The sequence below is a fragment of the Saccostrea echinata genome, unplaced genomic scaffold, assembly GCF_033153115.1.
Source record: "Saccostrea echinata isolate AGI-Se365-2 ecotype Australia unplaced genomic scaffold, CSIRO_AGI_Sech_v1 ptg000024l, whole genome shotgun sequence".
NCBI classification, from domain to species: Eukaryota; Metazoa; Mollusca; class Bivalvia; order Ostreida; family Ostreidae; genus Saccostrea; species Saccostrea echinata.
This window is the reverse complement of record NW_026889773.1, coordinates 512,342-523,078: the sequence shown is the minus strand read 5'-3', so window position 1 is coordinate 523,078 and position 10,737 is coordinate 512,342. Positions and strand designations below refer to the sequence as shown.

At 33.4% G+C, this 10,737-nt stretch overlaps 1 protein-coding gene across 1 annotated transcript in view; it reads left to right on the top strand.

Annotated features, from left to right (window-relative positions):
- The first annotated feature begins 474 nt into the window (after positions 1-474).
- LOC133191682 (ubiquitin carboxyl-terminal hydrolase 34-like) overlaps positions 475-10,737 on the top strand; it is a 46,746-nt gene continuing 36,483 nt past the window's right edge. Inside the window, exons 1-18 of the mRNA XM_061327414.1 lie at positions 475-671; positions 849-933; positions 1,496-1,698; positions 1,847-2,007; positions 2,224-2,274; positions 2,580-2,729; positions 2,981-3,048; positions 4,114-4,306; positions 4,598-4,656; positions 4,865-4,955; positions 6,098-6,190; positions 6,423-6,548; positions 6,789-6,921; positions 8,014-8,084; positions 8,281-8,453; positions 8,635-9,271; positions 9,511-9,647; positions 9,848-10,059. Of these exons, the coding sequence (XP_061183398.1) occupies positions 629-671; positions 849-933; positions 1,496-1,698; positions 1,847-2,007; positions 2,224-2,274; positions 2,580-2,729; positions 2,981-3,048; positions 4,114-4,306; positions 4,598-4,656; positions 4,865-4,955; positions 6,098-6,190; positions 6,423-6,548; positions 6,789-6,921; positions 8,014-8,084; positions 8,281-8,453; positions 8,635-9,271; positions 9,511-9,647; positions 9,848-10,059 (2,686 nt within the window). The 5' untranslated portion in view covers positions 475-628. The remainder of the gene's footprint in view (positions 672-848; positions 934-1,495; positions 1,699-1,846; positions 2,008-2,223; positions 2,275-2,579; positions 2,730-2,980; positions 3,049-4,113; positions 4,307-4,597; positions 4,657-4,864; positions 4,956-6,097; positions 6,191-6,422; positions 6,549-6,788; positions 6,922-8,013; positions 8,085-8,280; positions 8,454-8,634; positions 9,272-9,510; positions 9,648-9,847; positions 10,060-10,737) is intronic.

The following is a 10,737-nucleotide window of genomic DNA, read 5'->3' as shown; positions in this document are numbered from 1 at the left end:
TAAAATCTTTAGATATATGATACATTTTTGAGGTTCTCTGTCATTTGAATATACATGTAGTGTACATGTAACGAAGTTGTAAACAAACTGAAATTTTTATATTAAATCGGGTTCGGGATTTGCTCATTTAGTTAGACCATCTAAACAAATAAGAAATATTTTTGTATATAAATACTACAGACACTACTATTCTGCTATTAAATTAAAAATAAATTATAATCAGTTTATAAGATATAGATCTAGTAAAAATCCATTTGCATTTTATGATTCTTTTTATTTTGAATCGACTATTTTTTACCTTCATATCCTATGTTTCGTCAATTATACTTCTGCATTCGAATGATTTCTTTTTGGCAACCTCTTTAATATTCATGTTAGACATCATAAAATATGATGAATTGAATTGTTTAGTTTTATTTATTTATTTCTTTTATTTTTCCTCTCGGCTAACCGGAAAATGACGGATAGTACCGAAGTCAGATACTGAAAACAATATGGCGGGATGAGATGAACCGAATAGAATGAAGAATTTTTACCATGGAGTTTTATGTATCTTAATCGTTAAAAATGACATGACATATCTGTAATAGTAAATATTTGATAATATTTAACCTATTGATCAGAAACCATGTGTGACCATTGCGCAGAAGTTCTTCAGCTAATTGAGAGTTGTAAGTTTGCATCTCTTCATCTGTTCATGCTGTCATTGTCTCATATTCTCATTCATGGAAATACGTTACGTTGATATATATCCGACATCTAGATACTATGCTTTAAGATTATTCAATTGATGATGACATTTTTTGGATATTGGATTTGCTTGTCTTATTTTCTTTTTCTTTTTACAGACGAAGAACGATGCCTTGGTGGTTTCCACATGAACAAAAGAGAAGTTCTCTCTTTTGTAAGCTACGCCAACACGTGGCCTCAAAGGTGTGTATTACATATTTGGAAAATGATATAGCAATGAAAAATAATCAGATATTTTTCTTTTAATTCAATGGCTAAACAAATAAACCCTAATCTATGTTGTTTCATAAACATTGAACATTGAAATTGTGTCTCGTATATCTACAGTGTATTTTCATACGTTTTCCAGAATCAAACATGAAGGCTTGCGAAGAGAAGTGGATTCAGGCAAAAGCCTGTCCACTTCTCTAAAGAGAATAATCTACAGTGCAGCATTGTTTTTTCCTTATAACCAGTACAAATAAATGGCACAATTCTCAAAGCTAAAAAAATGTTAATTTTTCAAATTTGAAGACAAATTAAGATGCCTACTTTAGTTGCTGAGAAATAGACACTAGCAATGCCAATTTAATTTAATTAGTATGAAACTTGAATTGACAATTTTTTATCACTTCCTCTTAAATCAAAAGTAGCGTAGATGTGGCAGGATGCATGTTTTAGACATTGTAGATGGCATTGTAACATCTTTGAAAAACTTTTAAAGGAAGAAAAATATTAACAATATTTATTATTCCAAATCTTTCAGGCAATGCATGTGCTGTTTCAAGAACTTGAAAAATTTTGAGAAACTGAACAACATGGTTCAGGTAATATGCAGTGTAGCTATCCGAGTTATCCAAACTATGCCAGAGGACTTTGATAAGGAACAACAAAAGGAGCACGAAATTAAAAAAGAAGAAAAAAAGGAGAAAATTTTAGAGGGTAAAGATGGAGAATCTACAGTGCAAGGTAAACATGTCATTATAAAGTACTTTTTCTGTTTTTGGCAAATACATACATGTACATCTACTTTATTACTTTAGTATGTGTGTTTCATTACAAATAAGCAATTTTTTTTTCCAATTTCTTATTGTTTGTGTGGATAATGGTAAAACAGTAGAAAAGGAGATTGCCATGGATACAGATGATGAATCAGAAGATCCAGAGAGATGGACCATGGAGGAAAAGGAAAAGCTACTCCACTTTGTTACCAAAATCTTTCTCCTTAACTTCCCTTCCTATATGGCATACAAACACATGTACCACTCTTCACTTGAGGTTAGTTTTGGATTATATACAAGTGTATGGTATATTCTTGTGCTTATAGTATGGTTAAAAGAGGATTAAACATTAAAAATTTCAGTTCACTTACAGGATGGTTCTGGCATTGTGTCTAATTTGTTTTGATATTTACATGAACACTGTGGGATAATTGCAATTATGATAATATTTAAGAAATTACATTTTTTTTATAATATGTATTTTCTTTTCTAGGAGCTTTCACAGCAAGAAACAAGTGCTTTGAATAACTATTGTGAAGTGTCGGTATGTTTGCTTTACCATTATTCAATTTGAACATTCTAAATACTCTCAAGTTAAAATGTTAATCACTTGGGGAAAATACACGTAAATGTCTGATATAAAAGTATCCATGATACTCAAACCAATTATTTACAGTCTTTTACTTATGGACAAAGATTTGTTCAATATACACTGTATATATCCAGTATGCATGTACATGTATAATTAAAACATATATTGATGCAAGTTCCATTTTAAAAATCATCATATTGTCCAGAGGAAGGTCATATTCTGCAACATCTCATTTCTAATGTTTTCTCCATCGACAGGATCCCGAAGTGCCATTGTTTCTTCTCAGAAATGTGTGCTTTTTCTGTGACAGTAATGGAATTGGAGCTTTGAAACAGTGCTTTGAGAAAGCCACACCAGATTCACTGCCATTCACATTTGCCCATATTCTCATCACACTTATTGCAAATGTATGTACATGTATATACATTGAGGATCTAATTTTAAAGAATGTGCCATGATCATCAAAATTTTAGATTGTTATTCTCTAGACAATAATGAACTATAATATAGCAATTATCATACATGTAATTGTTTTTTTTTTCTTTGGAAATGATATAAGTATGATATATATGTTTACAATCATGTACCTGGCACATTGCTCTTGTTTATATTCTAGTAGATAAACAATACATGTATGTTTTGGTTTGATAATTTTCAGTTACGTCTGTGGATGAATATCCCAACAGTGATGCAATATATTGTTCCATTAAGAACAGTTGTAATAAGGTTTGTTTTTTAATGTCAGTTATTATTAAGATACGCTGTATACATACACGTATACAGATACACATAAAACCTATAAATCCACTGCCAATTTACCTCGTAAAACCTGCATTTCATACTCATTGACTTTCTAGTGTTTAATTTTCAGTCATAAATTTTGAGTATCCACGGTAAACAAAACTGAATAAATTGTAAACAGGAAATTTATTCTTTTGCTTCAGATTTAGTCCAAAATATCTGATGTTTTCCTGGCTTTTTTACTATTTTTACGTTTTATGTGCGAGGAAAACGTCAGAACCAGGGCCATTATGAAAACTGGGAATTCGCGGCCTCCAACCAGAGCGGCATTCTCTGGTTGATTTTCGATACTTGCAAAACGAATGAAATGTCAAACTCACAATTTATCAATAGTACAATGCTTCTAGTACTCACCAACTTCGTTTTTATGGTTTGTTTATAAAATATACAATCTGATGGAAATTTTTTATCTGACTGTCGAGAATTGTTTTCATTTCGTGCAAGTTAAAATTTTTCAAGTCCTGTATCAAAATGATGAGTGATGTTTTCTTTTAATCGATATTGTTGAGTACTAGAAGCATTGTGCTATTGATAAATTGTGACAACGGCATTTAATTCGGTTCCCAGGTATGGAAACTCAACTCCGATTGGAGACTGCGAAATTTCCAGTTTTTGTAATGGTGCCGGTTCTGACGATTTCCTGGCACGTAAAATATCAAAATCGTGAAAAAAGCCTGGAAAACATCCGATATTTCGGACTACTTCTGATTTTTATGGCATGTTCATTCAAGTTTAACTGTTTTAGTAGAATTCAAAACTAAATACACTCTTCAATTTATACCAATTAAGGTTTATCTCAGCCATTGTTACGGGTACATATATTGAATGACCACCTGTTTAGTGACTTTTTGAAAAAAATCACAAAGCTAGAGAAAAATAAAATGGAGAATTAACTCAAATATATATTTACATGTACTTTAAATGTTTGTCCCTTTCTCTTAGAAAGTTTATCCAATTTTTGATGCCAATAAAGGCTTTTGTAATTTGCAGGTATATGTGCAAGTTGTCTGATAAAGATCTGCGAATGGCTGGAAACAGAAACATGACTGAGTTAATGTGGGCCGCTGTCAAGGAACCACTGGAGACTCACTTTCAGTTTGACAAAGAGGGATTAGACCTGGCCTTCAAGTACTTCACCTGCTCAACACTCACCATAAGACTGGCTGGAATTGCTCAGATCAATGTAAGCAGTAGTCTATTTGTGTATAAAGGACATTTATTTTTGTGTGAGAAATTATACCTTTGTTTTTTCACTTCCTTTCTTAGCTTTAAAAAAAAAAAAAAAAGACTGGATGATTTGAAAAATTATTGACCTATTTCTTTTGTGATCTTTCAGGGATTTTATATGAATGAGTTTGCAAATTCTTTTCTTAGCTTCTGTGAGCTACAACCTATCAGAAAGTAAAAAAAAAAAATGTTTCTTTGGGTTTGTGTAATAGTATTTACTGATGGTTATACCTTTATTTTTCAATAGAACCAAATCAACCTCTACAATGAAAGTTGTAACAATGAAACACTGATGGACACTGAAAGGTTTGTATAAATTGTTCTTTTCTGTTTTGTTAAAAAAAAAAATAGTAAGTGGCAAATACACAATGTACATGTACATTTATTTTACCTCTCAGTAACACCATTTACCTTTATTATGTATTGCAATTAGAATAAAGTAGTAAATTATAGATAAAGAAAGAAAAACTTGTTATGAGTAATAAAATAAGGTATGTGATCTTCATTATTGTAGTTATGTAGAGAGGGTTGGACACCAGTTATCACAATGGCTTCTGGACAACAAAATAATTGAACACATATTTGGACCTAATCTTCATATTGAGGTACTGCACTTAATTCAGCTCTTAATGAAATAATTTAGAATACACTTGATATACTGGTGAAGATGTGTTGCTGTTGAGCATTTCAGTTTAGCAGTGTAGAAAAGGCAGAAAAGAGGAAAGCAACCATTAGCTGTAATCTCCCTCGCACATCCGTCACAGCCTTGATCCCCCTTTTTATGAAGTTCATCAGTGTGTTTACCCTTCTAATACAGATATTATTCAACCCTTCTGATAAGGCAACCCCTTATACCTGTCGTCATCAATATGCATGTTTTCGGCTTTTAGCCACTTTCCCTATGTGACGTCATACATTTCATGGTTGGTTAATTCTGAACACTGATTTTAGTGCCCATGAACCAAGATACCCTGATGACCAGTTTTCATAATTTTTGGCCATATAGTAAAAATTTTTTTTGCATATTATGTTACCCTGCATTTCTTTTCAGTATAGTTTAAATACACTTCCAAGTGAAGCATTAACACTGGGCAGGCAGGCATTTGAATTTATCACATGTATCAAGCAGTCAGATGGTGATATATTTAGATGTATAGTCTTATAGAATCATTTTTTAGTCTTACTGTATGGCTGCCTCATGTATATTGAGACCTGCATTGTGGTTGGTCTGATGTATTTCAGTCTGTTTGTTACTTCTACAAAAAAAAAAAAAAAAAAAAAAAAAAATACAAAAAAGAAATAGTTCATAATGCCCTCAAACACAATTTGCTGTATAAATGCAAAATGAAAAAAATTCTGAAAACTTTTTTTTCGTTAAAGAAAAATAAATGAAAAAAAAATGAAAATACATGTATATGTAACATTGGACCCTGATACCTTAAAGTGGTGTAATTTGTTTTAATATCAGATTTACACAAATAAGCATCTTATGGCTTACAATTAACATTTTTATAATAAAATATCTTGTCTCAGCAATATTTTCTAACAGGATGAAGCCCTCAACTTGTAAATTGATTTACACTTAAACTTTGGAATCTCCAACACTGATATCTTAAATATTATGGATATGATGAAATGAGTTGGAAGACACAACCACTTTCTTGATTTTTTGGATATCTCAAAGTTTTTTTTCAGTTTTTTTTGAGTTGGAGATAATGAGGTCTGACATAACATGCATGTTTTGTAGATTATCAAACAAAGTCAGTTGATTTTGAATTTATTAGCTGTGGAAGGAAAGATTACAAATGATCATATTGACTGTATATGGGCATCAAGTCAGGTAAGCCATCTCAGTTTTGTGAATGTCATACTGTGTAATTGACTGCATCCTTTATGAACACTGCTGAGAAAAGGAAAGAAAGAAAAAAGAGAAAAATGATGAAAAAGAATAATTACCAATCCTTTAAATTTCAGCAATGAAAATGGAAACCAATTTTGGGGAATGGGGTGGGGAGTTTGAATACCTTATACATGTTCATGGAAAAAAATGTCAACCTGCTTTTTTCTGTTAGTTGAAGCACTGCAGTAAACAGGTGTATGATATCCTGATACCTTTGATAAAAAACCTTGAACTCCAGCCTGTGCAGCATCTGTTAAAGCTAGTCTCAGCGCTGGAACCCACAGCTCATAATGAATCGGTATGTGTCAGTAATAAGTATAATCTTTACAGCCAGAGACTAAATACTTAATGCATGCATTTCAACTTGCAAAAATCTATCAATGTCAATTATTATATTCATTCATATTTACAGTTGGAGATATTTTATCTTTGATTTTTAAATTGAGAATAATAAAAATCTCTACAAAAAAATTGGTTGTGAAAAACAAGTGATATCAAGAATGTAGAGTGTTTTGTGATTGCTTTGCTGTATGTATAGACCCTGTACCTGGCCTCAGCCCTGGTGAAGTGTGTCTGGAACACCTGTGCTATCAGTCAGTCAGCCCATCATCACGGCCCCCTCCCAGCCACTCTGGCTTCACTTCAACATGAGGAGGATGAACTTCATCATGGTACATGTATTATGAAACCCTTAGATTTCAATTGATTAATTTATCCATGTGTTGAAGAATATTCAATATTTTTTTCTCTTAATATTCACATACAGTGTATGGCATAGAAGGTACATAATTGTGAATTTCATTTACAATATACATTTACATGCACAGTGGCGCCTTGTTAATCCGGACCCCTCCATCTCAAACAAAATCGTCCGGATAAGTGAATCACTTCTTAAAAAACCCTCTCAAAGCATGTATATATGCACATACTGGTGTCAAATGTAAAGGCAACGAACAAAAACTTTATTACCTTGATTTATTGATTTTATTTTTATAGTTTTAAAAAATGTAATTAATTTAAAGAAAATATTAAAATGTAGTTTTCATTGTACACAATATAAAATGGATAGGCAATTTTATGGCTGAGCCATCCTTTTTTAACACAGGAAATTTTACTCGTTTTCTCTTTGGCCTGTGGCTGCATGAGATGGCCAAATTTGATCTGCTGCTGTTTTATTATGCCACATTTGATAATTATTCAAGCTCATATGATATGACAGAAGTGTTCATTATCGTCATTGAAAATGTTCAAATAACTAATCGCATATGTTCGTTATACACAGGACTGCTAGTAACTGAACACTGCAAATACAAACACGCGTAATCAGTGGGAGTATTGTAAATATTCAACATTAACACAAACTCTCATCATGATTATCAATATTTTTTTCTCCAATTTTTAAATAAAATCCTTTAAAAAATGTAATTGGCTTCTATACCTAATGCAAGCTATGTATTTCTCTTCCAGAATAATGTACATTCATAGACTCTAGTACATTAAATAGAAAGGTATTTTTTGAATTACATGTATGTATTCTTTTAAAATGTCAGGATGCGGAATGCAAATTTCCAGATTAATGAGACAGAATAACATGGAATAAAATCGCTTCCCAAAATATTTCATGCCGAAGGTGTAGCATCCGGATTAATGGTATCCAAATTAACGCTGCTCCACAGTATCTCCAGCTCCCCCCCAACCCAATTTGTTGAAACAAGATATTTCTATTTTCAATAGAATTATTTTAATTGGTATTCTGTTAATAGGGAAGGTAGGAAAACATGAGATGAGCAGTAGTGACAGCATACAGGTATCTGATGATGAAGGCCATTTACAGGTGATTTGTGTTTTCTAAATATTTCAATTTCTTGTAATGATATATGCATACATGAATTGTCTGTAATTCTTGAAGTAATTGTTTTAAATTGAACATTTGATGGAATCAAAACCTAAAAATTTTTTTTACATGTTAAACTTACATGTATTTCTGAACTGAAGAATTTTTTTTGAAAATACAGTGTTTTGCCTTTCAGCTGGTAGATGTTCAGGTCCGATCCCCTAAAAAAGTCCAGAAATTGATCATCCGACATGGAAGGATACACAAACATCACCATGGACACTGTTGTCATGGTGACCATGAAGATGATTCCGATGAGGAGTGTCATGTTCACAGTGATGGAAGTGATCCTGATTCAGAATGTGAAAGGTACATTATGTATAATCATTTCTCCCCCCTCCTCCCCTCCCCCTTCCCTCTTAATGTTTTTTTGAATAACATCAGATGTAAAAATATGTTTAAGACTTAGTATATGTTCATTTTTTACCATTTTTTATCAATTCTTACAAAATTGATTAAAGAAAATTTGTGCATTAAATTTCTTAATTAGACATGTTCCTCATCCAAGAAGGGTCCCACGAGTCGCTCATGACACTGATGGAAGTGAAAGTGAAGTGGATGAGGAATCCAGTGAAGAAGAGGAAGAACTCGAAGAGGGAGAAATCTTACAAAATCGGCTCAATCAGCAAAGGATGATGGGAGTTCAAAGAGGGGGTAGATTTGTAAAAGGTCAGCCTCGCTTTCATTCTCAGAGGACTCAAGGTTCCTCGGAGGAAGAGGAGGAGGAAGATGATTCCGAGTATATAGACTCAGAGGAAGAGGAACATCTAAAAGAGGCTAGAATTGTCCAGATGAAACACATGCATCAGCAACAAGGGCAGGAAAGTGAGGAAAGCTCAGAGTTTGAAGAAGCTTTGCATGATGGGAAAATGAGTCATCAGATGGCCCAGAAGATTTTGCAGAAGCATCATTTACAAGAGCAGCGCAGACAGATAGAGCTTCAACATAGTCAGCAAAGGCAGCGTCGTAGAAGAATGGCAGGAGATCTGAAAGGTGGCCCAGTTAAAAAAGAAAGCAAAGAAGGAGGGGGCCAAGCAGAGAATGAGGAGGAACAGAAGCCTACAGTGGGAGGAACAGCTGACAAAAGTGTGGAGCAGTTGTCTTCAGGGGAATCGGGTACAAAACAGGTGGGTAGTTTTGACTAATGCTGATAATGGGAAGTCAGTTATTTTTTTTCTTATTTATGTGTGAGCAGTCACACTTTTTTTGCATCATGAAAATGTACTGGTATTTAAAGAATGCTCTGAATAAAAAAAAATGTTGTATTAGCAAGACTGACATTGTTTCCATCTATTTTGATTTTAAAGATTTAGCCTACCTGTCACAATGAAAATGAATGTTTTGAATGAAATATTTTTTTTTTCAGAGGACAGAAGAGATGGAATATGAGCCCCTGACTGCTACTATCGAGCAGGGACTTAGCAAGGACCAAGAAACTGAAATATTTGATTGCTCTCAGTTTATACAATCAGCTCAAAAGAAAAAAAGACGGACAGTGGATGGGTGAGATATATATGTGCATTTAATATACACTGAACTGACCAGCACATACATGTACTACACATTCTTTGTTAGAGCCTTGTACAGTTAATGGAGGATGCAAAGGACTGATTTTACTATACATGCATGAAGGTGAACTATTATTCTTCAATCTTTTAACAAAGATCTCTCGGAGTACTCGTGATTTTTTTTTTACTTCACAGTGAAGAAGTAGATGATATAATGTCTCCCGACGATGGTGAAGGTAGTTGCCATAGTTCTCGAATGAGCACTAAATCGGAGAAAAACATGGCAGACTTTGAAGGAGAGGATTTTATCAGTGACGAGGAATTGGCACGTATTAATGGACCGTATAATCAACATCAAATGCAGCACCTAGCGTCCATGTTTCACACTCACCTGCCACATGGCAAAGGTCAGTCAGATTTTTCAGGGATCTGTTTTTATGTTGTTGAAGTTTAAAAGGGGCTGGACTCTTTTTAGGTCAAAAATGTAACTAGATAAGTAACTTTATAATATGAATGTTCTCAATGAAAAATGAAGCAACAATCCCAAAAATTCAAATATGGACCTAAAGTGTTTGAGATTCCAAAATTTTTTTATTTTCAATACAAGGTGGTTTGTCATAATACTTTAGTAATAGGTCGTTCGCTTTGTGGTTGGGAGGCCTGGGTTTGATTCTCATTTGCTGCGCCTTGTCAAACCTAAGACATAAACATAGGTAGTGACTGTTCCTTTGCCAAGTGCCTGGCATTAGTCCCTGGTCTTTCAGATGAGACCTTTTGGAAAAAAAAAACAAGGTTCCATATCATGGTAGGTGTTGGCACAATAAAGAACCCTTACTGTTCAATGGCCCTGAGTGTCGATTGTAGGTCAAATTTGAAACCCTTCAATGGTATCTGGTGACATCCCTATATGAGTGAAAAATTCTCAAATGGGACATTAAAAACAAACAATCAACTAGTGCTAATTGTAACGGGAACCGTTACAGATGTTCCCCAAACGGCCCCCCAAATCCCTTATGATGCCCCATTTTCTACAAGCTTCAATAAATTAGACAATACTTTTGTAATATAGATGGACACTTTATTTT